We start from the raw sequence: 27,626 nt of genomic DNA on the forward strand, positions 1-27,626 counted from the left end.
CGTGGAACCTACTTAAAATTTACTTAAAAAGCAAAGTGGTTACTATGGTAAATTCTATGTTGTCTGGTTTTTACCCTCACCTGCCCACCCACCAGCTTTGCAGGATCCCGGGTTTCTTTCTGCTTTGAGGCACTGAGGTTCTAGGCAATTCCTGGGAGCCTCTAAGAATACACCTGCCCGTCCCCATTTTCTGCTTCTTTCCCAGGATTTGAAAACAGAACCCCTGATGAGGAGTTTAAAGAGGAGCCCAAAGTGGTGGCCTGGCCTGCTGCCGTCTCAACAGAGTCTGAGGCAGGTGGTCCTGGGGTGGCAGAAGAGCCCCATGTTCAGTTGCTGGGGCCGGGCCCTGAAGTGAGTTGCACTGGTGAAGAAGGGTCCCCTCCCAGCAGGAGCGACATTCTGGAAGTCAGAGTGACTGGGGACTCCCCCAGGTCAGAGCCAGAGATGGAATTCATCTGCACAGACTGCGGGGTGAGCTTCCGAGAGCTGGCCCGCCTGGAGGCACACCAGCTGCGGTCTCACCCCGGCGCTCGGTCCTTTCGGTGCCAGTGCTGCGGGAAGACCTTCGGCCGGAGTTCCATCCTCAAGCTGCACATGCGCACGCACACGGACGAGCGGCCACACGCCTGCCACCTCTGCGGCCACCGTTTCCGCCAGAGCTCACATCTGAACAAACACCTTCAGACTCACTCCTCTGAGCCCGCCTTTCTGTGTGCCGAGTGTGGTCAGGGCTTCCAGCGCCGGGCCAACCTCATGCAGCACCTGCTGGCACACGCCCAGGACCAGAAGTCCCCATGCGTCCCCGAGACCAAGTCCGAAGCGCGCGAGCTGACCGTCGTCCTGTGCTCTCACTGTGGCCAAACCTTCCAGCGCCGCTCCAGCCTCAAGCGCCACTTGCGGATCCACGCCAAGGACAAGGGCCACCAGTGCTCCGAGTGCTCGGGCAGCGTGCGCCCGGGCCCCGAGCGCAGGCCTTACGTGTGTAGCGACTGTGGCAAGGCATTCCGGCGCAGCGAGCACCTGGGGGCCCACCGGCGCGTGCACACGGGCGAGCGGCCCTTCTCCTGCCAGGTCTGCGGTCGCAGCTTCAGCCAGAGCTCGCAGCTGGTCTGCCACCAGCGGGTGCACACGGGGGCCCTTCTCCTGCCAGGTCTGCGGTCGCAGCTTCAGCCAGAGCTCGCAGCTGGTCTGCCCTGCCCGGGTGCACACGGGCGAGAAGCCCTACAAGTGCCGGGAGTGCGGCAAGAGCTTCAGCTACAGCTCGGGCCTGCGCAATCATCAGCGAGCGCACGCGGGCGAGACACCGGACAAGTAGGCGTGCGTGGCGGTGGCGCCCCCAGCCTTACACTCCCCTGAGCGCCAGCGCACGAGGAAGCCTTTGGGAGCGTGGGGTGGAGGGGGGGCTGCCCTGGAGGCCGACCTGGTCACGGCGGCCCTCGGTGCAGAGGAAGGGAAGACCTGGAAGTTTGTGAAACGGGAAGAGCGCTTGAGGCCTCAGGGCTGTATTTCAAAGTACCTAAAGTGAAACAGCCCTCTTGAAAACGACTCCTTAATTTTTTTGAGATCCACCAAAACGCTGTGTTACCCTCACCACTGTGACAGGGATGCCTTTCCCCTTCCCTACACCCCAGCTCCTTCCACATACTCTAGATAGAAGCAGGCCCAGAGAGAGTCCCACCCACACATGTACACCACAGAAAGGCCCAGAGTTGGGGGGGGGGGTGTCAGAGGGATGCCAAATGTCAGAGCCAGCTGTGATTATGAAGGCCACGGAGTGCCACCCTGGAATTTTTCCTTCACTGGAGTGTGCCCCAACCTGTGCTGTCCAATACAGTATCTCTAGCCATATGTGGCTGCTCGAATTAATTAAAATAGAATAAAATTTAAAATCCCAGATTCTGAGTTCTTACGGGAAATCTTGTTTTTGGAACGTGGGTAACTAGTTCTAATTGAAGGTGCCAGCAGATGAAACCTGCCTGATGGCTAAGTAGGGCTGTCAGCTGAAGACCCCTCATGACCCCGAACCCTGTACACCCAGAGCTGTTTGGGGGGCTTTCCCCACTTCTTCTTTTTTTTTTTTTTTTTAGATTTTATTTTATTTATTTGACAGAGAGAGAGACAGCCAGCGAGAGAGGGAACACAAGGAGGGGGAGTGGGAGAGGAAGAAGCAGGCTCCCAGCAGAAGAGCCTGACGTGGGGCTCGATCCCAGAACTCCGGGATTATGCCCTGAGCTGAAGACAGACGCTTAAATGACTGAGCCACCCAGGCGCCCCTGATTTCCCCACTTCTACCTACCAGACAATCTTGGCCTGTTCTCCACTCTAGAGAACAGATTGTTTTTTTCCAAACTAATGGACAGATTTAAAATCATGTGACTTCTGTGAAGACCGCAGGAAAGAAAACAGCCCTCCTCAGCTGCAGAGGACATACACACCCTTCCTGCTTCTGTCTGTGGCTTTTTTTACCCACACTCTTTTAAATTCTCTTTGTCCCTCCAACCTGGCATGTAATTGCTGTGTAGCAGATGCTTGCGAACATGAAGTAAACTTGTCAACAAGGGCTCATAGGACTTGGGGAAAATCCGCTCCCCGATCTGGGAAAGTAGAGATGGTTCTTGGGCACAATTGAGTGGGAAGCCCTGAGCCTGGGGAAGGTCTATGCTTTGGGGGGTTGGGAGGAAGATTAGGTAGGGTACCAAGAGTCACTGGATGTCACAAAACAAATTAGACTCGTGGAAGACCCCAGAGAAGAAAATTTCAAGGACATTTTCTTAGTCCACTAAGAGAATAAGGAGTTGGGAGAACCCACAGCATTTGGAGGCTTTATTATTTCTTGAGCACCTACTGTGTACTAGGGAATGTGCTGGGCTCTTGAGGAGAACAAGGCCTGAAATGGAAGGGAGAGGCAGCCACAGAAGAACCAGGAGAAGGGCATCCCTAGCACAGGGAACAGCATGTGCAAAGGCCCTGAGCTGCTGAGCAGGCAGCTGAAGAATTCTGTCCCGAAGGGAGCTCTGTAGGAACCTGAAGACACAGGGCCTTAGAGGCCAAGGTCAGAGTATATTTATGATGGCAAGAGGGGAGGGTTTTAAGCAGGGAGTTACTTCATTCTGCAATGAAATTATTTTGACCTTGGTGCTAAATAGGTTTGGCTTAAAAGAAGCAAGACCAGAGAAACCAACCAGAAGAGCCTAGAAGGGGCGCCCTGGTGGCTCAGATGGTTAAGTGTCTACCTTCGGCTTAGGTCATGATCTCCAGGCCCTGGGATAGAGCCCCACATTGGGCTCCCAGCTCAGCAGAGAGTCTGATTCTCCTTCTGCCTCTGTCCCTGCTTGTGTACTCTGTCTCTCTAATGAATAAATAAAATCTTTAAAGAAAAATTAGAAGAGCCTAGAAGTTGTCCAGGCTCTGGATGATGGTAACTTTGATGGGGCCATGCGGTCATAAAAGCCCCTGACGGCTTCAGCACAGGAGGGTTTTCTCAAGGGAAATCAGTGCAGAAGTCACAAGTGGCAGTTGGAAACAGGCTCACTTGAAAAGGCAGGGTTAGGGTTAGGGTCTAAAACAACCCGAAGGCTGACAGGAAGTGGGAAGAGAGGGCATGGCCAAAGGGAAGTAAATACTGGGGCAGGCCCTGGACTGGGTGGCCCCTTGGAGCTGGGGACTCAGGCCTGAGATGGGCCTTCCAGTGTAAAAGGCTATCAGAAGGATCCCCCGCAAGCGAAAGAAGATGTGGGCCGCCACGGGCCTCTGCAGAAAGGAACCCCCATATTGGGCTGCCTTCTGCCTCAGGAAGAAAAGGCCAGGGCCAAGAAGTTCCCCCAACTCCTTCTCCTGGAGGGCAGGGTATGGTTTCACAGGTGGCCCCCAGGGAGGAGATTTTTGTAAGAATCAAGAGTTTATTCCTATGATCCAAAAGGGTGTGAAGAAGCTGGCGGACAGGAGAGGGGGTTGCTGACTCACAGAAATGCCCCCAGTCCTTGAGGCCTCCCAGCTCCCAAGTTCTCCCCACATGCCTCTCCCACCTCGGCCTCCTTCTTAGACAGTGGGCCCCCACCCTGGCCCCCTGCCCCAGGCCCATTTCCTCCTTCCTGCTCTGTTCTCAGGTCGGGGGCCCCTGGAACCCCCTCCTCAACTTCACCTCAACAGCTGCTGTTTGAGGCCAGACACTCCCAATGCAAAATCCGTGTGCAGCTGCCTGAAGCAGGAAGTCAGTGGGGGGAGGGGCGCCTGGGGGAAGGGAAGAGGGGCGCCTGGTGGCTTAGTCAGCTGAGCCTCCGACTCAGGTGCCTGGGTTTCAGATCAGGTCATGATCTCATGGGTCAGGCCCCGCATGGCATTGGGTTCCACGCTCAGCCAGTAGTCTGCTCGAGAAAGAGTCTCTCTCTGCCCCTCCCCCACTGACTGAGGAGCTTCTGTGGCCCAGCGAAGGAGAAGAAAAGATGGCTGAAACTCCTCAGGCCTGCGCTCCCTACTGCTCTGGGAGCAGCATTTATGGAGTCCCTACTATGCATCATGCGGGGAATCCGCCTTCCAGCCCTCACCACAAGTCCGCGACCACACGGGACACCGGTGTCCCACATAAAGCTTAGAGAGGTCAGGTGGACCCCAGCCCGGGTCCATGTGACACATGCCCCCCCAGCCACCGGCGCCCCCGCTCCCGACACCACAGGCACTTGGTTGGGTTCGACCAACTTTTATTAAGACACCATAGCAGAGCAATGGGGCAGACCTGGGCCGGAAACCCGTCGGCGGGAGGGGAGCTTGGCTAGGCCTGGATGGCACTCCTGAGGACCTGTGCCACAAAGGAGCAGAAATCCTGAAACACACTCCAGACGGTCTCCACGGCGCTGCAAAGGGCCTGCATGCCAGCAGCCACCATCCTCCGCACCCAAGCCAGCACGGCCTGCCACTTCTGCTGCAGGCAGCACAGCAGCCTCTGGAACAACCTCAGGGCTCTGTCATAAAAGGACTCCCTGGGATCCCAGACCTCCACGCTTTCATCTTCCAGGGAAGGGACAGAGGACCTCCGGACCCTGGAGCGCAATTCCTGCCGCACTTCAGGAAGTAACGGAGCGGATTCCTGCAGGGACGGGGATGGAGGGCTGCTCAGGTCCTGCCCAGGCTGAGGCCTCCCAACCTTCATGAGAATCTGGGAGCCAGATGCCCGCAGACAGAAGCTGCCCGCTGTCCGGCCAACAGCTCCGCACACGCGCAGACTTCTCCCTCACACCTCCTTTCCGCGGCATGAACCACCATGGTCGTGCATGTGTGCTCCATGGCCAGCACTGGAGCCCCGCACCTGGCCCTCAGGGCCCATCAGACGCGGCACTGAGAGCACGGGTGGGGGCTCTGGCCGCTGTGTGCTGGGCGGGGAGGCCGGTGCCGGGAGGTCGCCATCTCCCAAGTCTCGAGTCTTGTGGGGGGGGCATCCCTTCCCCCTGCACTCAGCAACACCATACATGGCAACACCAAAATCAAGAGAGAACAGGTGGGAAGGGAAGCAAGGAGGGCCGAGATGGGCGACTCGCACGCACCTGATTGCTGTTCTGATAGTGCAGATCCACGGTGTCGAGCAAGACCTCATTGAAGTCGTCCTGGGGAGAGGGGGGCGCGGAGGCTACAGACCTGCTCCTGCCTGCTGCAGTCTGCAGTCCCCTGCCACCTCCGTGGGTCCAGGTGAGTCAGCAGGGAGCCAGGAGCCCAGACCCAACAACAAGGCTGAGCACCGCTCTGCGGACTGGGCTCTGGAGGCAGGGCAATGCCGAACTCACCTCCAGCTGCAGCAGCGCTACCTGCTCCTGTGGGGGGAAATGACCTGTTTAAAATCCACCCCCCACCCCCGTCTCTCCCACATTCGGTCTCATCCCCGAGCCCCGCGCTGTTCCCTGCTGGCCAGCCCCCATAGCTGGGGCCGGGGGCCCAGGTGTCTGGCATCCCTGCCCTGTCATCAATATGCCCAGGGACTTGGACTAAGCCTCCCCGGGCCTCCGCATTCCTCACCTGTGCGCACACCTGCCACTCAGGTGTGAGCTGAGAGATTAACACATCGTGAGGACGTGTCGGGGGAAGGCATGGGCAACCCTGGGGCAGCATCTTCATCTTCCCCATCACCAGCAGCATCGTGAAACCACCCACCCAAGCCAAACTGTAGAGAGCCGGGGAGTGGGGGCACAGTGACCCACCTGTTCTTGTCCTTCTGGTTGATTCTGATGATTATTACAGAAACTGTCCACCATCTGGTGCTGTGAGGAGAGGAGAGGCAGAGGTAGAAAGGCAGGCCTGATCCTCCCCACCGCCGCCCGGGGTCCCAGGGGGGCCGGATGCTCTCAGCACCGCACAGCAAGACCCAGCCGCCCCGCCCTCCCCCAGCCATGCGTTGGGAAGAGCTTCTTACCATTTTGAGTCGTAAGTCCTCAGTAGGACCTCTGCCTGTCTGTGGAGGTAACAGTGATCTACTCAGGCTCACTTGACCTTGCCCCCCCACCACTTGCTGTATTCGTGTGTGCGCGTGCGCGCACACACACGCACACACGCACACGCACACTTGCACGTAGGAGCACAGGTCTGCAGAGTGCAGGGTCGGATGTGCTACCTCCACGCGAGCTCTCCGTCCCGGCTGACGGTTGGCCAAGGGAAGGATTGGGGCGCCGCAGCCTGCAGCTCTTCCTGACTCTGAAGCCCCACCTCCCCTGCCCAGACTCCTGGCTTCAGCCACGGAAGTGCGAGGTACCCCAGAGCCTCCCTCACGAGTCTCTACCTTAGGGCCCAGTCTGGTGCTGGCTTCGTGTCACTAGGCAGGCAGGGTCAGCACAGAATGTGCAGGGCCCTGGGCAAACATTCTTTGTGGGGCATCGGTCTACATACTTTTTGAGTCAGTGATGGCACCATCCTGTGAGCCCAGTGTCACATGATATAGGGCAAAAGAAATACCCAGCTGGCCTGTGGGAACAGTTTGCTCTCCAACTCACCCTCCCAGACAGGGCCTGGCCACTGAGCCTGGAGTCATTGCATAATCCCAGTGTCACTAGTCCCGGACAGGCCTGGAGCATCTGGTCAACCTTACAATTGGGGCAGGGGAATGGGTAGGGTGGGGGAGGTTACAAGGCACCCCAAAAGGGAGGAGCGGACACCGAGGCTGATGCAGGTCTTGGGCTGCAGGTCCTGGCACCTGAGATGAATTTTAAAACTTTGCAGGAAAGCACTGCCCCTCCAACCCCTCCCTGGTTTCCAGGGCATACAGGGTCTACTGGGATTGGTGCTTCCTCTGGCCCTCCCCAGCTGCCCCACAAACATGTCGGGTCTAACTCCTAGAGTAACCCCCTTGTCCTACAGCACACACGGTTCCTCAGGACACACACACACACACACACACACACACACAGAGCTGCCCCCCCTATGATTTACCCCCGGACAGGAAATCTGGCCCCACAACCAGGACCTGCTCTATAAAGTGAATGCCTCAGGGACGCCGAGTGCCTCACTCAGTTAAGCCTCTGCCTTCGGCTCAGGTCGTGATCCCAGGGTCCTGGGATCGAGTCCCTACATCCGGCACCAGCACCAGGCTCCCTGCTCAGCGGGGAGCCTGCTTCTCCCTCTGCCTGCTCTGCCGGCCGCTTCCCCTGCTTGTGCTCTCTCTCTCTGACAAATAAATAAAATCTTAAAAAAAATAATAATAAAGTGAATGACTCAAAGCAAACGAGACTGTGAAGCTGTTTGTCAACAATTATTCAGAATTTCAGGACAGTGATGGCAGAGCATTCGACCAAGCAAGCTCAGGCTCATTATGAGACTGGGGCCCTGTTGAGTGCCTCAGACCCCCTGCTTCCCCAGGGGACTCCCCCATTGGCCTAGGAGAATGGGACAGAGCCAGGCGCATGTGGAGGGATCAGCAGGTCCAGGGCCAGTGCAGGTGGGAGAAGGGGGACCCACAGGGCGGAAATGGTATCCAGGGCCCACGGCCCCCCACCACTCGCTCTCCCTCACCTTGGCGAAGCACATGGTTGTTCAGGGCTCCAGGGGCTGTGACCTAGGGAGGAGGAACAGGTGTAAGGAAGAGTCTTCAGAGAAGCAGCCTCCCCGCCCCCCCAACAAAGTCCCTTTGGCTGCAGCTCTGTCCCCAAGCCTCCACTGAGCCATCACCTTCTCACAGATGCTCCCAGCTGAGGTTTCTGCTCCAGAGAGAGAGTCGCTCTTTTAAGAGGGAAGAGGGAGGGGGGAGGAGGAAGGAGGGAGAAGGGACGGGTTGGGGGAGGGTGGAGCCTGCCCCAAAGGCAGGATGTGGGGCTCTGTGTGTGTGTGTGTGTGTGTGTGTGTGTGACAGAGACAGAAGCAAAGGACAGACAGACTGAAGGGCCTGGGAGGGGGTGGGCATGGCTCTGGCTGTGGCCGCTCCACTCTCTGAGCTAGGGCAGAAATGTCGGAGCCTGGAAACAGGCTCTTCCCCACCCTCATCAGCCTGATATGGGGGAGGGGCAGCGGGAAAGTCCAGACTTGGGAAAGCAGATCGAGAGGCTCCCTGAGCTGTGGAAAATGTAGTCATCCAGCTGAGGGGCGGGGGGGAAGCAGGGATCAAGGTCCTGAGGAATGCTGGCCAGGTCACTTGGAACGGAGTGTATCTCAGCTCCAAAGTCCAGAGAAGGTTCCAAGAACCTCCTGTCCCAGAGTGTAGCATGACCCGCAAGACCTGTAGGGTGGGCCCACCAGGTGGGGCACCTGAGCAGACTGCCCCATGCGCCCCTGCGGGGTGGCTGGAGGCGATGCCTACCTGCCAGGGGACAGGGTACATTGAGGTTGGCCTGCTGTCGGCCTAGGCCCAGCGGACCAGGCTATCCTGAGCCCTCCTGGGGCTGAGGGATTCCACGGTCCTGCAACCCTCAGGCACCTGTGTGTGATGGGGGTGGGGGTGTTCCCAGGTCCAGGCCAGTGGTTCCTCACACGGTTCCACTCACACAGCCTCACCCCCAGCTCCCCCCTTACCCCTATCTCCCAGTTCAGCACAGCCTCTGTCTGCCCTCTGTTTTGGTGTCCCGGGGCTGGCACAACAAAGTGCCACCACCTGGATGCCTAAACCACCGAAATGTATTCTCTCCCACTTCTGGAGGCTGGAAGTAGAAATCAAGGTGTCAGCACTGGTTCCTTCTTTTTTTTTTTTTTTTTTAAGATTTTATTTATTTATTTGACAGAGAGAGAGACAGCCAGCGAGAGAGGGAACACAAGCAGGGGGAGTGGGAGAGGAAGCAGACTCCCAGCAGAGGAGCCTGATCTGGGGCTCGATTCCAGGACTCTGGGATCACGCCCTGAGCCAAAGGCAGACGCCCAACGACTGAGCCACCCAGGGGCCCCAGCAGTGGTTCCTTCTGAGGGCCTTGGGGGAAGGGCCTCCCTCCCAGGCCTGCGGATAGCCATCTTCATGTCCAAGTCGATCTCCTTGTATGTGAGTCTGTCCTCTAATCTCCCATTTTGATAGGGACACCAGTCCTACTGGGTTAGGGCCCATCTGATGACCTTTACCTCGATTCCCTCTGTAAAGCCCCTATCTCCAAATCAGGTCACATTTCGAGGTGCTGGGTTAGGACTTCAACACTTGAGTTTGTGGGATACAACTCAGCCCCTAACATCCTCAAAGAGGACCTGGGCTCCCGGGGGGCCACCAGAAGGACAGAACTATAAAGCACATTTCCTTGGTGAAAGTCTCACTTGCTTTCACTAGACCCCGGCCGGCATCTCCTTGCCCCTTAGGAGCCCATCAATGGCCTGAAACTCCTTTTGCACATCTAGGAGTCCAGATCTTTCCCTGAGCCATCTTGAAATTCCAGGTGGGAAGAGAGAAGACAGCTGCTCCTGCTTCACCTGCAAGTAATACTTCTGGGCTTCATCAGGGCACCGCCAGCTCCCCGACCCCATGGGACACTTGGCCTCTCCATGACTGTCTCACAAGGACCACCATCTGTAGGCATTTTGTGTTTCATTGCGAAGTGTACCATTTTCTTTATAGTTTTAGTGAGAAATAATTCACACGCAATTCATCCACCAAAGCGTATGATTTTCATCACCTCAAAGAGAAATCCCATACCCCTTAGCCGGAACCCCCCAATCCCAAAACCCCACCTGCACCAGTCCTAGGCAACCCCTCATCTACTATCTGTCCCCAGATTTTCCTGTTCTAGACATTTCACATAAATGGAATCACAGGGAAATGGTCACACTGTGTGACCTTTTGTGTCTGGCTCCTTGCACTTAGCACAGGGTTTTCAATCCATCTTGGTGGCAACATGAATCAGAACTTCATTCCTGGGGCGTCCGGGTGGCTCCACCAGTTAAGCCTCTGCCTTCCGCTCAGGTCATGATCCCGGGGGCAGTGGGCTCCTGGATCAGCAGGAAGTCTGCTTCTCCCTTACCCTCTGCCGTGTGCTCTCTCTCAAATAGATAAATAAAATCTTAAAAAAAGAAGAAGAAAAGAACTTCATTCCTTTTTATGGCTCAATAATATTCCGTGCATGAGTATGCCACCTTATGTATACGTCCACCTATTGATGGGACATTTGGGTTGTTTCTACCTTTTGGCTATTACAAATCCTGTTGCTATGAACATGTGTGCAAGTTTCTGCGTGGACATAGGTTTTTCCTTCTCTTAGGTAAACACCTGGGAGTGGAATGGCTGACTCATACGGTAACTATGTTTTCACCTCTTTGACGAACCACCAGACTGTTTTTCAAAGTTACTGCACCATTTTGTATCCCAGCAGCAGTGTGTGAGGGCTCCAATTTCTCCACCTCCTCACCAGCACTTACGATGATGTTGTTTTGAGTCTAGCCACCCTCGTGGGTGTGAAACAGTATCTCGGTGTGGTTTTGATTTGCATTCCCCTTGGGACTAGTGATGTGGAACATCTTTCTTGTGCTTGTTGACCACTTGTATATCTTCCTCGGAGGAATGTCTATTCTGATCCTTTGCCCATTTTTAAACGGGGTTATTTATCTTCTTGTTATGAAATATAAGAGTATTTTATATATTCTGGATACAAGTCTCTTATCAGATATGTCCTTTGCAAATGTATTCTCCCATTTTGTGGGCGGTCTTTTCATTTTTTAGGGTGTCCTTTGAAGCACAAATGTTTTACATTTTGATTATGGGACAATACCATTTTAAAAATAAAATTCATCAATTTGACATGGCATTTTTCCATAGCATACTTAGTATATTTTTAAAGGCTGGAGAAGTTTCCATGGAGGAATGACAGGAGCCCCAGATTTCAGCTTGGATGCTCCTCCTCTGAGCTCCCCTAGCCAACTTTAGGGTTCCTCTCTCTGCTTCCTTCCCGCAGTCTTTCTCTCCATCTGCCACCCCAGTGCCCATCAACTCTGAGCCCCAAGTTCTTCTACAAAACAGAGCGATTCAGGTCTGTCAAGTTCCTGCTGCCAAACTCACCCCAGGTCCGTGTGTGCACAGAAGCAATGAAGGGCTTTCCGTCCAATCATTTTCCTTGTCCTCCTGTCTGGGGCTCATAAGCTTTTAAAACACAAAGTTTCCTCCTCCACGTATTTTGAAGGGATCCTGACAGAGGCCCAGATTTCTGGTTTTCTGGCAGCTTAGGATTCCCAGGTCAGGACTGGTTGAAGACCTCTGGTTTTTGCCCTCCTACTGGTCAGCTCCTTGCGACCCACTGATGACAGGCAATCTCCCTGCATGCAGGGACTTCCGCCCGTGGCCCCTGCCCCAGGCAGCACTGTGGGCTGGATGGCAACCCAAGAAATAGTTGCTAAGTTGCTCCACTCATAGACCAGGGCCATCAACTTGACTCTACCAAGAATGTGAAGAGGTTGGCCCCTAGGAGGGAGAACATGGCCGAGACACAGGAAAACCACACAACAGGGTTGACAGCTGCTGTCCCAGCTCCCTTGCCCACCCCCCAAGCTTACTCAAATGCAGACTCTTGCCCCCACCCTCATTCAGGGTGAGGGCGTGAGGTCTGCATTTTTAAGTTCAGTAGGTGATGCTGATGTGGAATATTCCAGAAGTATAGTACCAGAGGCACTGGTTTAGATCATGAATTCCACGGGGAGCATGGGGTGAATGGGGTGGCCCACCCACTCCTCACCCAGGGTGCTGAGGAAGCAGTGGCCCTGGATTGAGGGGAACTGAGTCCACCATCCTCCCACCGCGTGGAACTGAGGAGAGCCCACGAGTTCTCCTTGAAGGAAGTGGCGGACACTCATATGGAGGCACTGAGAGGATCTGTAGGGATAGGAGGGTGTTCTGTTGAACGGGGACAGTACTGGGTCCAGAGTGGTGACCAGAAAGCAGGTCCACAGGGCTTAGGTTGTGGAGGGTCATCTGGGTGGCCACTGATGTCACCCAAGACATGGGACACGCCCATGGGTGCTCAGGGGTAGTTTCAGGGCTGGGTCTGGGGTCCCCATCCCTGGGGCATTGAGGACGTCATGGAAGCGGGACAGGGTGGGACAGTCCTGGGAAACTCGGAGCAGAGGGTGGAGACAGAGCCTCGAGTTAAGTTCCCCAGTCAGGACATTCCTCTAAAGCCCCAACAGCCCAGAACCGCCATTGGGGGCCCGCGTTGCCAGGCGGGGGCAGGCGGCAGTTGGCCGCTGCGCTCCCAAAAACACCAGCGTTTCCGAGAAGAGGAGCTTCCTGCGGGAAAAGTAACCGTGCAGGTGGGGGCGGGGGAGGCGACGCCGAGCGCATGACTGGTCCAGTCTAAGCGCCAGCCGCTTGTCCCCGGTCCCCAGGGCTTAGCTCTACCCACATGCTCCCAGCTGCGTCCCCGCAGTCCCGCCCCTGGGAACAGAGGACGCGCCTCCGCGGCGATTCAGCCCCCCCCCCCACACACACACACAGACCCGCGGTGGGAGACCCGTCCCCCTTAACGGGAGGCGACGTCCCCCACCAGCAGGGCCAGAAGGGACAGCAGGAAGGACAGCGACGGCCGCCCTGAGGCCTGATTGATCTCGCACGAACAATCGCAAGTCCCGGGTTCCAGGGTCGCTTTGGGGGGCCTGGGGGCGCGTGGGCCAGCGCTGGGGGCCGGGCAGTCCAGCCACTTGGGGCCCATGGGTTGGGGGGAGTCGGGCTCCGCCTTGACGCTGCCCTTGGGAAAGCGCCAGTAGTGGGCGCCCTTGAAGAAGTAGGTGTCACCTGCGGGGGAGGGAGGAGACACTTCGGGGGCCGGTTCAGGCTGCCCCTCCCGCGGCGCCCCGTCTCTCCGAAACCCTCAGGCCTCCAGCCCCCCCGCACCCTCTCCCACCTGTGTTGCTGACGGTGACATCGTCCGGGGCGTGAGGCGCCCCTTCCCAAAGACTCAGGTCGCGGGGGTAGCCGGGGTCCGGGCGCGCCGCCGCCTCGTCGTAGCGCCAGTACCGCTGGCCCCGGATCAGGTAGGTCTTCCCGTTCAGCGGCCACGAGAACACGGCGTCCACCTCCTCTCCCGCCGGCAGCCCCAGCTCGGTGAGCGGCCGCGGGGCGCCCTCCAGCTGCCGGTCCTGGAACACCCAGAACTGGGGGCCTGCGGGGGAGCCGGCCGGTGAGCAGGCGCGCCCCCCGCGCGGGCCCAGCCGCGCCCCGGCGCCCACTCACCGCTGAAGAGGAGGATGCGGCCGTCCGGGTGCCGCGCGTAGGCGGCCTGGATGACCTTCACCTGGGCGGGCAGCCCCTCCCAGAAGCGGTGGAGCCGGGCGGGCCGGGGGGACACCAGCTGTCCCGACGGCTGCAGGCGCCAGAACCAGGGGCCTGTGGCGGAACAAGGGGCGGGCGTGGGGGCGTGAGATGGCAAGGGGTGTTCTGCCTCAGAGCTCGGGGCGGGGAGACAGTGCTGGCTCTCTCTCCCGCCGCTGGCCCAGCAAGGCCGTCTGGGTTTCAAGGATGCAGTGACCCTGGAGTCAGCTCTCCCAGACCTTGCCTTGTGCTTTTAGCACAGAGAGTCGCATCTGGGGAAGCCCACAGGCTTGGTGGGTCATCCTGAGGGGGTAGGAAGCCAACTCTATGTGGCCAGGGGAGATCTGGAGTGACTGACCTTTGAAGAAGAAGATTTCACCACGGATGTTAGCGATAGCGTCAAAACTGCCATCACATCGGTCAGGGATGGGAAGAGAGGGGCTACAAAGGGAAGGAGAGGTGAGCAGAGAGGGGCCCCGGCTCCTGGTCTTTCTGCTTAACCTCGGTTCGGACAGTCCTGTGAGGTAGGGACTCTCATCGTGCCCATCTCACCAAGGACCACACCGAGGGTTAGGGGCCTTCCCCCCCTCCCCCATCATACAGCTGGAGAGGGACTCACCTGTCGGGGGGCAGGGCAGGGGGTGGGGGAGGAGGAGCCAGGGGTTTCCTTGTGGGCTTATCATATGGGGTTTGGGGCACTTTCCCTGTGGAGAGAGTCGGAGAGGAGAGGCGTGAGTTCCCTGACCCTGCTGTGGCAGAGGCCACAGGGCCAACCACCCCTCCCGAACCCCTGTACCGTAGAGCTGCTGCAGGCCTTCGCGGTCATCCTGGGACAGGCGATACTTGTCCGGGTCGCCCACTGGGCCCTGGTAAAAGGGCCTCATAATTGAGTTGGGTGCTGAGGAGTGGCCCAGGCCCAGGGCGTGGCCAAACTCATGAACAGCCACAGCAAACAGGTCAGTCCCCTCACCGTCTGGGGAAGGAGGGAAATTGGGCTAGAGCTGTGCCCCTGCCCCGCACCAGGCCCCCTGGAGTGGGGCCTGCCAGCAGACAGGAGCAACCAGGAGACCCTCCGGGGATGGCTATACCCAGACCCTTCCGTGACCCATTTTGTCCTGCCTGTGTGCGTTCACTTATTTGGTAGATTTTTTTGAGTAGCCTTGTTTGGCAGTTCTGGAAACTTGGGTACGGGGCTGAAGAGGTTAAGGAAGGGGCAGGAGGAGACAGTCAGGGCAGAGGAAGGGGTGACCTTCCTGGTGTAGCGCTGGCCCCCAGGCAGGGAAGCCTGCGCGTAGGGAAACACTCTGGGGGAAGCAGGAACCTGGGGGTGCATGTATTTCTCTCTCGAGGAAGCCCCAGTCCCTGGAGTTTCCCTCCTCCCCGCTCCAGCCTGTGGTCAGAACTCCCCACCCATGGGCTCCTTGGCCTGGGTTCTCAAGACCTTCACCCTGTTCCCACCCCCAGGGTGCTCCCTCCTCCTTCCATGTGCACCCCTTCAGTGCCCCCCTCCCCTCAGTCCTCGGTCACCCTCCCCCATCTTCCCCTTCCCACAGCCTCCACCCCTCCCCTGCCTCCCTGAGGTCCCGGCTGCCTCCCTGCCTCTGCAGCTCCATCCGTCTCCTCGGGCAGGCACTCTCAGACCACAGCCTGCTGGCCCTGGCGGCCGGCCTCGTTCCCAGCCTCTCTGACCACAGCCTCTTCCTTGGGGACCAGCCTGGGTGCCAGGAGTGAGCCTCTTCACGCTCCCCATTGCTGGCCAAATCCCAGCTCCTCATCGATCCACCTGCCAGCTCCTACTCCAGCCGCCGAGAGGCCAAGAGAGCAAGACAGCAAGAGAGGCAGCAGCTGCCCTAGGAGGCACCATCTCCACAGATGTTGATCTGCTGCATGGAAATCTCTAACTCAGGCCATCACTGTTGAAAGTGGGTTTATTGGAAGGGACCTGGTGATCCGAAAAGCACATTTCTCTCAGCCCCAAGGGCTGCTGGATGAAAGTGTAAGAGATGCGTGAGTGAGTCTTAGGGAGAGTAGCAAGTACTTGCCCTCATTCTCCTCTCATAAAACCTCTTCCTTCTGTCCTCATTTGACAGGTGGCACTGTCATTGAGGCACAAGGAGGTCGAGTCAAATGGCAGTATAGCCAAGTACTCTGGCCGTGTTGTCCTGCCATTCAGCACGACTTCAGGCGGTCTTGGTCAAACTGCACATGTATTGATGAATTTCGTCGTTGACTGTGGGTTTCCTTATTGCCCTGAGGCCTTTTTCTGAGAAACTGGAGGAAGCCTGGTGTCTACATCAGGTAGATCTCCTTCATCCCTCACCCCTCCTCCCCTGCTTTGCGTCTCCTCAGGCCGCACCCTTCCTTGCACCCTTCTCACGCTCTGCAGCCGGGGCGAGACACACAACTGCAGCCCTAGCCCATGAGATTCCCCAGCAGCCAGTCTTCCGGGCTCCTCAGTACCTCCTCTCAGCTCTGCTCTAGACCTCAACAGACAGCTCCTTTGCACTCTCCACTATCCTCAATTCCAGGCCCACAGCCCCTCAAGATGCTCGCCAGCTCTGGCCCCCAACTCTTAGGTGACAAATGCTGATGAATGTGTTTCCTATTTCATCAAGACAGGCCATCCGATGCAATCTGTAACTTCCTGCGTGCCTGGGCAGATAGCTCCACCTCCCCCATGCTCCCCTCCTGCCTCCTGCCCTGCCCTGTCCTGTGCAAGGATCCTGCTTCACTTACCTCCTCAAGGACAAGGACAATGCCCCACCCACCCCTCCATCCATCCCTGCATCCCTGCACCCATGTGTCTACCCATCCATCCATTCGTGCATCTATCCATCCATCCATCCACTTATCCATGCATGAATCCATGCATCCATCCCCCATCTCTTTCTTTCTGTTGGCTCATCCAGCATCACCAAGTGCTCAAGACTCCCTCATCTTAAGCCACCCCAGTACCTATCTGCCCCCATCCACACACCTCTCCTTCCCTAGCAAGTTCTGTGGTGAGTGGTCTAAACTCATTTTTCATTTCCTCAGCTCCTCTCATGCCTAACCTCACCGTGGTTGGGACCCCTCCCCTATCCACCAAGTCTGTAGGCGCCAAGGTCACTTTGTCCTCGGATGATCAGATCCAGGCCCATATAACTTAGTGGACTGGCTTGCTGCCCTGCCCACTGCTGCCTGCTTCCTTCTTCACTCTTGTTTTTGGTCACCTGTGGGCCTGTTCTTTCTGCATTTCCTTTGGTTCTTCCTCTCTTTCTACCCTCCCCTTAACTGCGGGGCTCTCCACAGCTCTGTGCTTGACCTTTCCATTCTACAGTCTCCTCCCGGAAACTTACCAACCCCTGAGCGCCACCAGGCCCAGCTCATAGCAGCTGGCAGCGAGCGGAGTGCTACTGTGTGCGGGCCCTGTGCTGACAGCTGGAGGTGAATTACAAGCGTACCTGCCAGCAGGTGCCATTATAATCCCCATTCTCAGACGACGAAACTGAGCACATCGCAGCAGCGGAGGAGCCCTGACTGCAGTTTCCTTCAAGCCGGCATGCTTAAATGCTGCGTTACACAGCCTCACTTCTGTGGATGCTATGGGCACCTTGCCTAATTCAGAGCCTGTGTGCCCATCCCCTGGCTCCCTCCTTCCCCAGAAAAAGCTCTCCCTCCTGGCCAGCCTCCCTGTGGCAGCTCACAGCCAATGGAGAGTTGCCAAGTGACTAGAAGAGCTGGACCCCTTGCCTCCAGGCAGGACCAGCCCTGGGGCTCAGGCTCCTCTCAGCAGAAACCGCATCCTGACTTAGCTGCTTTCCCCAGCCCGCTCTTGTTTCCCTTTCTCTTGAGAAAGAGAACATACCCTGAAAAACTGCTTGCACAAGAACTTTCATCTCAAGCTCACTTATGGGGAACCTGACCTAAGTCCGAGAAGTCTCAGTTCTAGAACGAGGCGCTCGACCGCGAATGTTCTGCCCACACTGAACGGCCCACAAGCGCTACAAATACACAGCCAACCTGAACTCCCCTTTGCCATCTGAGAGCCTGCTCTTCCTGCTCCAGGGGCCCAAGTCAGAAGCCTAACCATCACCCCTTCCTCCCCATCCTCTCTGCCCCCAGGGTCTGGTTAGATCGCAGTCTTTGCCCTCAAAGTCTCAACTGTCCTCTGCCCCCCCCCCCCCCCCCAGCACCATCTCTTTCCTGGACCCTGCAGCCAGGGGCAGCTCCACAATGCAAAGCCTTCCCTGGCTCCCATTCCCTTCTCCCACCCTCCCCATTCTGTCCCCGTGCCTCCACAGCCCTCTGTGTTATGCAACACACCATCTGTCCTCTATAGTCTTGCTCCCAACACATTTCAGCCTTCCAGCCCCAGATGTCCCCCTGTGCTCCTACCCCTGATGACCCTGGACTCAGGTAGCTCATTGGCTTGCGCCTTTCTCTGCGTCCTCCCTGCCCCACATACCCCAGGGGAGCAGGACCTCGTGTGCTAGTTGGCCCTCAGTATACACATGTGGGATGAACAAAGCCACCACTTCTAGGAAGCCCTGTCAGTCAAAGGCTTTGGGTAGGTCTCTCCTCTGAGCACAACAGGCTGGAGGACTTCCTGCTAGGATTCCCCCAAGTTGTGTCACCGTGTGTAGCAACTGCCGGTTACTCTTCTGACTCAGCTGCCACAAGGAGCTGTTTTCACCTAAGTCCGCAGCTCAGAGCTGAAGGCCTGAGAGGCCTCAGTGATGGGTAATTTTTTGTGTCAATTTAGCCAGACTATGGTGCCCAGTTGTTTCATCAAACACCAGTCTAGATGTTGTTGTGTAGGTTATTTTGTAGATGTGATTATCATCTACAATCAGTTGACTGTAATTAAGCAGATCATGCTCCATAGTGGGTGGGCCTTGTCTAATCAGTTGAAGGCCCGAAGACCAAAACCTGAGGTTTCCAGAGAGAAAGGAATTCTGCCTCAAGATTGCAACACAGAAATCATGCCTGGGTTTCCAGCCACCTGGCTTGCTCTGCAGATATCAGACTCAGGACTGCACCATCAACTCTCACTTGAATTTCCAGCCTCTGGGCCCATCCTATAGATTTTGGGTTTGTCAGCCTCCACAATCCTGTGAGCCAATTCCTTAAAATAAATCACTTTGCGTGCACACACACACACACTCACGCGCGCGCGCGCGCGCGTGCATCCTACTGGTTCTGTTTCTCCGGAGAAGGCCAACTGATACAGCCCCATCGACACATGATTCAAACCGAATTCTTAAGGACAGACAGACCTGGGGAGAGGACCTCTCAGAATAGGGAGATTGTACCTTTTGACCCATAAGTCCAGGTCTCCTCGTCATCGAAGTGAGTGTCCCCAGAGATGGGGTGTTCCCCGGGGAAGAAGGCATGGGCTAGGGTACCTCCCTGCCCGTCGAAGGGGTAACTGTCCTGGTGGTATGCCCTGGCGAAGTCGATGAGGATGTCGGGCTCCGCCGGGTCCTGAGAAACCAGCTCCTGGAATCTGAGGCCTGACTCAATGCCCCAGGTGGCCAAGGCATGGTGCATGAGGGTCCGCACCGTCTCCTGGGTCAGTGCTGAGCTCTGGGGGAAGGAGCGGACCCTGGGGAGAGAGAAGGCAGCCATTCCACGCAGGGCCCAGCAGGCAGGCCAGGGTGGGGTGTGCACCAGGACCTACCTCCACGTCAGGGTTCGCTTCCTCCACATGCTGCCGCTCAGAGCATACCGGCGGCGCCGGCGGCGCCTGACCAGCTCTGCCACCCCCAGCACATCGGGCAGGGAGCAGCGGGGCCTCTGCATGGTGGCCATCGTCACCGCGTCTGGGGGAAAGGTTGTAGGGGGAGGGGATCAGCAGCAGGACAACCTGCTCTGATCATGGTACCAGCTCCCTTTCTACACAGACACACTGAGGCTCGGAAAGGTTAAACAACTGGCCCAAGGAGGCCCCGCAGCTTGGATTTGAACACAGGCTATCCAGTTCTGGTAGCCAGCTCAGGTCAAATTAGGACCTTGCTCTTCAGGGCAGTGTTAAACTCTTCACCTGGCCCTGGATGGGCGGGCTGCCATACTCTGGGGGTCCTGCTTCCCTGAGCCCTGGTGCTTGGACTTGGAGAAAGGAGCCAAGGGGGCTGCAGTGCAGGCTCCTCTCCCTGAGGCCGGAGCCCCCTGGGAGGTTGCTTACTCACACCTCACACCCTATATCCCTAGTCCTCACCACATCCTCAAGTCCAAAGCCCCCAGGCTGGCTGGGTCTCCGGCCTTCAATCCTTCTCTCATTATAAGCACACCAGCTAGTGGCTACCACAGAGCCTTTGCACTTCCCTGGGACACTCCCACATCTTCAAATGGCTGGCCCCTCCTATTTGTGTTCTTTGAGTTCTTTGTGTCATTTGAGCTCCTCTCACCCCAGGACACCTTTCAGAGGGATCTGCCCTGACCAGCATTTTATTTTCTTCAAAACACGAATCACTATCTGAAATTATCTTGCATATTTTTGTTCTTGATCTGTGTGTATGTCCTATGAGAGCAGGGACCTTTTCTGCTTTGTTCATCACTGCACCAGCAGAGCCTGAAATGGCCTTACACGTAAGAGATTCTTAGTAAATATTTATTGAAAAAGGAATGCCTGAGAATCTCCTGGGTTTGGCCCCAAGACCAGCATTTCATAGCTCCTGTGATTCAGGTGCGTGCTGAGGTTTAGATACTGCTGGCTAATGATCAGGCTGGGTGCAGAGGCGGGGCTGGGGAGGGGTGGGGGTCTACCTACCCAGGAGGCCTGTCTCAGGCAGCCCAGCAAATCTCTGCATGACCTTGATAGCATCCCTCAGCTTTGCAGGACTCTGCAGCTGGGCTTGGGCAGGGTGGGGTGGTGGCAGATAGCCATAGCGGGTCAGCCAGTCCTAGACCATAGGAGGGAACCCCTGAAGCAGGATGAGTTGGAGAGATGCCCCCTTCCCACCACCATCCTGGAAGCCCCACCTCTCGCCAGGCATCCAGGCAGCTGGAGCCCAGGGGGCCCAGTCCCAGTGACTGCCTGCTGCCCATCTCAAAGTCCGGGCTCTCCAGCCCTGGGTTGTGTTCGGACCCAACTGTCCTGTCCTCCACCTCCCCACCCCTACCCCTCAACAGATCTTCAAATCCCAGACCCAAACCTGATGGGTCCAAGAATCTGGGTCCCCAGGCCCCATCCCCAGTCACTCTTTGGACAATTGAATCAGCCCCCAGCCCCGTCCGGACCCCACCCCCACCCCACAGATCCCAGGAGCCCGCAGACCCCGGCACTCACCACTCCTGCGCTCACGTCCTGAGCGGAGGGCTCCCGGGTGCGTCCCGGCGGCGGCAGCAGCGGGAGCACCAGCGCCAGGAGCCGGAGCATGCCCGCAGGGCTCGAGGGGGCCTGCCCAGGGCCGCTCTGGGGACCTGGGGGAGGGGGCCCGGGGCTCGGAGAAGCTCGGGGATCCCTGCGCGAGGTGGGAGGGGTGGGCGGGGGGACCCGGGGCCGCGCTGCGAGTCCGGGACCCTGGGAGGCACGATGCAGGGGACCCGGAGACGTCCAGCGGAGGGCCCAGGTGGGCCGGGGGTCGCTGCGGATCCCGGGAGGGTTGAGAAGGCGCGGGAGGGGGCGGAGGTGCAGGCTCCGGGTGCACGGCCGCGGCCTCTGGGTCCCGGGCCGGCCCCGCTGGACCCCGCGCGGCACGGGCGGCCCCTCCCTCCAGGCGGGGCAGGGCTGCTGCAGCCGATGAGCGCCGGCGGCCCAGCGAGGCCAATGAATGCCCCAGCCCTCGGACGCCCAGCGAGCAGGGGGGAGCCGGCTTCCGAGAGCGCGGGCGGCGCCGGCGGGGGGCGGCGAGGAACCCCTGCCAAGCGCCCCCGCCTCCGGTCCCCCGGCCGCGCCCGCAAGTTTCTCTTCCCAGAACCCGGCTCCGCTGGGACTCTCCGCGGCACCGCTCTCGTTTCTGCTTTCTGCAAGGCGAGCAGCCCGGCGGGTGAGGGGAGGCTCAGGGGCGCCCCTCCCCCCGCCGCCCTTCCCGGAGACCCCGCGGCCGGCAGCCGGAGGCTGGGACGCTTCCCTTCTCTGCGGGGTCCCAGGCCGCCTCCTCGCCCGGCTCTGCTGGCGCCCGGGTGTGCGCGGTGCGGCTGCCCGGCTCCCCGCCTTCGTTCCCCGAGCCCCGTGGGCTGCGCCCCCTTCCGCGGGTGCTAGACGCGCGGGACAGAGGAGGGGGTGTACGGGAGCGGATCCCGCAGAGACCTGGGGACCCGCAGAGCCACGCCTCACCCCCGCCGGGGAAGCCCAGCGCTAGGAGGCCCTGCAGCAGGAGAAGGACGGGGAGGAATGGGAGGGTGGGGGACTTCCCCGCGAGCGGCGAGGTGCGTGCGAGTCCAGCTGCTCTGTCTGCAGCAGGGCAGCGATGGGGCCCCCTGCGTTTTAGATAAAATAAATAATGAGCAGAATTGGCGAGCAGGAGATACAAACTAAAACACTGAAATCCTGTATGCGTCCTCGCCAGCTGCGCTAACAAAATACCACGGACTCCGCGCCGGAAACAACAGACATTTATTTTTGGAGGCTGGAAATCCAAGATCCAGGGACCGGCAACGTTGGTTTTCCTGCCATTTCAGACCCCTGGGTTGGCAGGTGGCTGCCCCGGGCTGTCCTCACCTGGTCTTTCCTCTGTACCCGGCGCCCCTGCTGCCTCTGGGCACCCACATCTCGTCTAACCGTAAGGACACAGTCAGGCCACCCTCACGCCCTGGTTTTGCCTCCGTCGCCTCTGGAAAGGTCCTGCCTGTAAGAGCAGTCACAGGCTGAGGTCCTGGGGATTAGGACTTCAACACAGAAGTTGGGGGGTGTGGGGTGAGCCCCGCGCGGCCCGTGGTGAATCGCGTGTGTAGGAAAGACCGGCACTTCTCCTTCCCAGCGTGTCCTTTACTCTCCAGCTACTACCGCGCTCCCAGCGCCCTGACGCCCCTGGATGTGCTGGTTCCCCACCACCACCACCACCAAAGCATTATTTGGGACACCAGCTGAGGGTCCCGCAGCTCAGGTGGACCCTGACACTCACTGGAGTTACCACAGACCCCACAGGGTAAGGGCTCAGTCCCTCTGACTCACCTGCCCCACTTCAGATGCCAATCACAAGTAGTAGGTCCCCTGGTTACCCACAACTTCTGCCAGATTGGCTACAGATTGTAGGGTCCCCGAGCCCCTCTCCTCCCATTCACTTGTACACTAGAACAGCTCACAGAACCCAGAGACAAGGTTACCAGTTTATTATGTAGCGAAGGATATACCAAAGGATAGGATAAACAGCAGATAGAGATACATCAGGTGGGGTCCGGGAGGGTCATGAGCACAAGAGCGTCTGTTCCCATGGAGCTAGGGGGTGCCACCCTCCAGCATGGAGATGGTACCAACCTCCAAGCTCCAAACCCCAAACTTTGGGCAGTTTTATGGGGGCTTATCACGTGGGCACGATGGGCTAATAACTCAGTCTCTGGTCCCTCTTTCCTCCCCGGGTGATGGGAGATGGGGCTGAAATTTCCAAGCGTCAGATCACGGGCTGGTCTCTTAGCCTCAGTCCAGGAGCTCTCCCAGAGTCACCTCATTACAACAAAGACACTCCCATCACCTAGGAAATTCCAAGAGATTTAGGAGCTCTGTGCCAGGACCCAGGGGCTAAGACGAATGTATGTATTTTCTTCTATGATTTCACACATGGTCACTCACACACACACACACACACACACACACACACACACACACCTGGTCTCTGGCCACCGGATCCCTTGCAGCAGAATCATATACAACTGAGGTACTGCACATTACTGGTACCCCACGCAGTCAGTAGTAATCATTCCAGTCCATCGTCCTATTGCATGAACACGTCTCTCAGGGTGAGGCCACTCAGCTTTGCAGGCTTCTCCTCGATCTTGTCAGGGTGCAAAAGCAGGAGTGGTCTCAGCACACGTATGGCTTCACCCTTTTGGACGTCAGGTATAATCGAGCTGAGATGACAGTATCATCTCTTGCTCTGAGCCTCTTTGGAGGTATTCATGGAATATTGGATTGCCTTATGACATAACTCATTTATTCATTACTTTCCCCAGAGCACTATTCTTCCTTTTCTCCATTTGTACCCAAACTCCCTGGCCTTCGGAAGGTACCTGGGGTTCTGCCGCTGTGCTGGTCTAGATCGCGGGCAGGAGCGCCAGTCCGGCAAGTGCTTGCCCTCAGCCCACTGCCGCCCGCAGAGGGTAAGTCAGGTTACGGGGCTGCAGCTGTGGAGCCAGGGGGCTATGCTTACCGCCAGCCAAAGAGCACTGCTTTTTTTTTTTTTTAAGATTTTATTTATTTATTCGACAGAGATAGAGACAGCCAGCGAGAGAGGTAACACAAGCAGGGGGAGTGGGAGAGGAAGAAGCAGGCTCATACCAGAGGAGCCTGATGTGGGGCTCGATCCCATAACGCCAGGATCACGCCCTGAGCCGAAGGCAGATGCTTAACCACTGTGCCACCCAGGCGCCCCAAAGAGCACTGCTTTTACTGTAATACCAATTTTGCCAGATGGGGTGACGGCACATCCCACCCCGTCAGGCCGGTAGGAATTCTAACACAAGGTTTAAAATACAATTGTAGTGACTTGTTCAGGACCCCTTGCTGAATCAGACACTGGTCATAGGACCAGTGCTTCAGGTAGGAGATAAAGCAGGTGAGGTGAGGAGGAGACACTGACATCCTCCCCACGCCCTCTTCCCCAGATCCTCCAGAAAAGCAGAGCGGACGCTCCTTTACCCACTCGTGTTCACGGTGAGTGTGAGGGTGTAAGCCAGCCCTTCCAGCCTTTATAACCTCCCCCCCCGCCCCATTTTAGACACCAATGTTTTAATCGCCTCTTCCAATTCTCTGCCAAACTAGTCTCTGAGGAGGATATCTCTCTGCCCATCGTTGGACATTACGGGCTGTAAACGGCGGTCCTTGGTCTGAAAACATGTTGGTTGGCTGTGCCCTCTTCTCTGTTCTGGTTATTTCATGGCGCTCTGAGCATTTACGCCCACTTCTGGGTCAGCAAAGCCCGGTCCAGAGTCGGCGTTTCTTCCTGTCGGGACCCATCTGCAGCCCCCAGGATGACCAGTGTCACTGTGACACGCCTGAATGTTCAGGACCTTCCCACCAGGGAATCTGTCACGTGGCCAGCTGCTGCTTCTGTGTCTGGCTGGCAGATGAAAGAGCCCCTACTGGCATTTCGCGCCGTAGAGGCCACAAGAGGAATGTGTCGATTCGGCCCATCAGTGCCCCCACGTGTACTCACGTCGTGGACCCGGGTGTCCGCGTTAGGTGAGCACGTGGGGACATCCGCTTGTTGATTCCAGTCACCTTCCAAACCTCAAAGGGGGTTCTTCTGATGGGCTTCAACATGCCCTACTTTCCTTAATGCACCCTGCAAATTCCCACAGTGATTTCCACGGGACCGTGCCTCATTTGGGGACCTCTTTGGCAGGCCCGGCTGCCGCTGTCCTCCTGCCTGTGAGTCAGTAAAAAACAAAACATAAAGGCTTTTGCCCCTTTTCAGTTCTTCCTTCACAGCTGGAAAAACAGCTCGCAGTTCAGCCCACCGGACTGGCCTGCTTGTACCTTCCTTGATCAGAGTGGTGGCCTTCCGAACAGGATGTGGTTGCCTCCGGAATGGCCATCCACAGACAGCAGGCGGCTCTTTGCTGGTCGGTGGGGAGCTGCTGACGGGGCACTGTCCGAAGGACAACAGAAGCCAGCAGCTCCTCATGTAGTTCCAGAGTCAGCCCCGGGAAAGAGGCTCCGTGCTCAGAGGTGTCTCTTAGCATTTCCCAGGCAGCACGGTCCTGTATGAACCATTTTCATTTCAGCAGGGCACACTTTTGGACACTGCCGTCCCTATGAGAGTGTTTCTCTGACATTACCCAAGACAACACGGGCATAATGGGTGCCAAGATCATTTTAAGTCCTTCCCTCACCAGGGTAACTTCAGTTGACGTCGGGGAGCAAGGTTTAATAAATAATCCCTCAAATGGAAGATTCTCCAGTCCAAAGTCCCAGTGGTCATCGCTGGGGGGCGCTCACAGGCTTTTGCCCGTTTACACTCCACAAAGGCCAGAGCACAGAGAATCTGTCTCTCCCTGCGCTCCAGCCCCTCCACACTGCGTTGGCTCTGCAAGCGTACAGAGCTTGATGCCTTCTGCTTTACGATATTAGTTAGAGGAAACATTCCCCAGTCAGGTGCAACACCCATCCCCAAAATACATTCTGGCCTAAGAGACTCAGCCATCTCATGTAACGCCTGTTCTAACAGACCGGTTCTCGTACTTTTACCTTAATTCCATCAACGCTTACATTCCCGACTGCTAACCTCCATTTAGGACTTAACCCACTAGGACTCTTAACCCATTAGGACAAAACCCACAGGTTTTGGTTTAACAATACAAAGTAGGGGACGTGTTTCTTAGTATGACATAATACCCATTTGCATAAAACATTAGGTAAAGGAGACCCAACCTCCTTACATCCCGCCTGTCCGAACATTCCAACTGGTACAGTCTTACTAACGCTTACATTTTTACCTCCGATCTAATTGTAGCCCCATTCAGGACTTTGCCAGTGGGTTTTGGTGGCCCAGGGTTCCTACATCGAGGAGTCCCGGGAACTTCTCTTCTCCACCCTGATCACTCATGCAAAAGGCCTTGGATCAGAGAAGATTCTGGGAAGATGGTGGAGGAAGAAGCACTGGGAGTTGTCCCCCCACCTGGACAAAGGCACTAACAGAATCTGAAGTGACCATTTTGGAACTCCAGAGTCCTGTGGAAGGCTTACAACTTCCAGGGGAGGCTCTGGAGGGTAAGTTGCCATCATCCAGCTCTCTGCGCGGTAGCAGTCTCCGGCCCCCAGCCCCACACAGGCAGCCACGCGGTAGGTAGCTCGTGGGAACTCCGGTGGACAAAAGGACCCTGTCCTCCAAGTGTCAGGAATCTCAGCACAGAGGTGCACAGAGGGGGGCAGCCACTGCTGTCCCCCACCCACAGTGACTCTCCTGCTAAGGTGACTTCCAGGGGATTTGAAGGGCAAGTGCCTTACTTCCCCCTTCATTGTTGACTTTTCCGCTTTTAGGAACTAGACGTTAAAAACTAGAACATTCAAAACCATTGCATATAATGGAGACAGAGAACAGAGCAGCACAGTGGTTACCGGGGGCTGGGCTGGGGGGGACCCGGGAGATGTTGTTCAAGGCCACAAAGTGGTAGCTAAGTCAGTCCTGGAGATCTAATATCCAAGACAGCGTTATAGGCAACGGTCTTGTCCTACAAACTTCAAAACTGCCAGATGACGAGACCTTAGGTGTTCTCACCACGTCAGGAAATGATACTGACGTGGCGTGTTGGTGGTGTTCGCTGGCACCACAGTGGTAGTCGTCGCTGTGTATAAACGTGTCAGGTCAACACGCTGCACACCTTCAGCTTACACAGTGTTATGTGTCCATTACACGTCAGCCAAAGAAAACACCAGCCCCCACCCCCACGCCCGAACAACCACAACGCAACAGAACAGTTGAGCGCACGGGGGATGAGAAAGCGACCGCACGTGTCCAAGGAAGGGCTCAGACAAGACTGGGAAGGCAGCAAGTGTACCCCACAGGCTGCTCCCAGGCACAGACCGCCCACGACCTTCGCAAAAGCAAAAACAATCAACAGGCACAATAACAAAGGGGGAGGGCGAATCTGGCGTCCAGAGCCAGGGCATTATTAGACTCAAATGTCGAGGCTGCCACCAAAAACTCACCCGGCCGGCTGGCTGGCTCCATCGTTGGTGGAGCAGGCGACTTTTTTTTTTAAGATTTTATTTGTTTGTTTGTTTGTGTATTTATTGAGCACGCGGTGGGGAGGGGCAGAGGGAGAGGAAGAATCTCAAGCCCACTCTGCGCTGAGTGCGGAGCCCCACGTGGGG

At 57.1% G+C, this 27,626-nt stretch overlaps 3 protein-coding genes and 1 long non-coding RNA gene across 6 annotated transcripts; 2 read left to right on the forward strand and 2 right to left on the reverse strand.

The window, feature by feature from the left end:
- Nucleotides 1-4,680: 4,680 nt before the first annotated feature.
- On the reverse strand, nt 4,681-8,248 carry IL32 (interleukin 32). Its single transcript, XM_008696781.2, has 7 exons — nt 8,143-8,248; nt 7,987-8,029; nt 6,398-6,436; nt 6,186-6,245; nt 5,775-5,801; nt 5,538-5,597; nt 4,681-5,083 (listed from the first exon to the last, which is right to left on the reverse strand). Exons 2-7 carry the CDS (start codon nt 7,999-8,001, stop codon nt 4,769-4,771), a joined length of 516 nt encoding a protein of 171 aa, XP_008695003.1. The 5' UTR covers nt 8,002-8,029; nt 8,143-8,248; the 3' UTR covers nt 4,681-4,768.
- Nucleotides 8,249-9,958: 1,710 nt separating this feature from the next.
- MMP25 (matrix metallopeptidase 25) lies at nt 9,959-21,424 on the reverse strand. Its single transcript, XM_040635448.1, has 11 exons — nt 20,943-21,424; nt 20,424-20,556; nt 19,335-19,476; nt 18,967-19,259; nt 14,469-14,645; nt 14,292-14,376; nt 14,031-14,113; nt 13,595-13,747; nt 13,266-13,523; nt 11,432-13,156; nt 9,959-10,439 (listed from the first exon to the last, which is right to left on the reverse strand). Exons 1-10 carry the CDS (start codon nt 21,030-21,032, stop codon nt 12,885-12,887), a joined length of 1,686 nt encoding a protein of 561 aa, XP_040491382.1. The 5' UTR covers nt 21,033-21,424; the 3' UTR covers nt 9,959-10,439; nt 11,432-12,884.
- Nucleotides 14,691-18,806, forward strand: LOC103668512. The gene is made up of 2 exons (XR_005836120.1): nt 14,691-15,970; nt 16,992-18,806. It is a non-coding gene; the product is annotated as an uncharacterized LOC103668512 (long non-coding RNA).
- LOC121103828 (putative cuticle collagen 80) lies at nt 21,189-24,651 on the forward strand. 3 transcript variants are annotated; one of them, XM_040635450.1, is made up of 6 exons: nt 21,503-21,642; nt 22,165-22,377; nt 22,595-22,743; nt 23,765-23,911; nt 24,416-24,464; nt 24,573-24,651. In XM_040635450.1, exons 3-6 carry the CDS (start codon nt 22,630-22,632, stop codon nt 24,620-24,622), a joined length of 360 nt encoding a protein of 119 aa, XP_040491384.1. In that variant the 5' UTR covers nt 21,503-21,642; nt 22,165-22,377; nt 22,595-22,629; the 3' UTR covers nt 24,623-24,651. The 3 variants fall into 3 exon arrangements, with proteins under 3 accessions (XP_040491383.1, XP_040491384.1, XP_040491385.1); XM_040635451.1 differs by having other exon boundaries at nt 22,165-22,743; XM_040635449.1 differs by lacking the exons at nt 23,765-23,911; nt 24,416-24,464; nt 24,573-24,651 and having other exon boundaries at nt 21,189-21,642; nt 22,165-22,820.
- Nucleotides 24,652-27,626: the final 2,975 nt, after the last annotated feature.

The sequence above is a fragment of the Ursus maritimus genome, unplaced genomic scaffold, assembly GCF_017311325.1.
Source record: "Ursus maritimus isolate PB19 unplaced genomic scaffold, ASM1731132v1 scaffold_2, whole genome shotgun sequence".
NCBI lineage: Eukaryota > Metazoa > Chordata > Mammalia > Carnivora > Ursidae > Ursus > Ursus maritimus.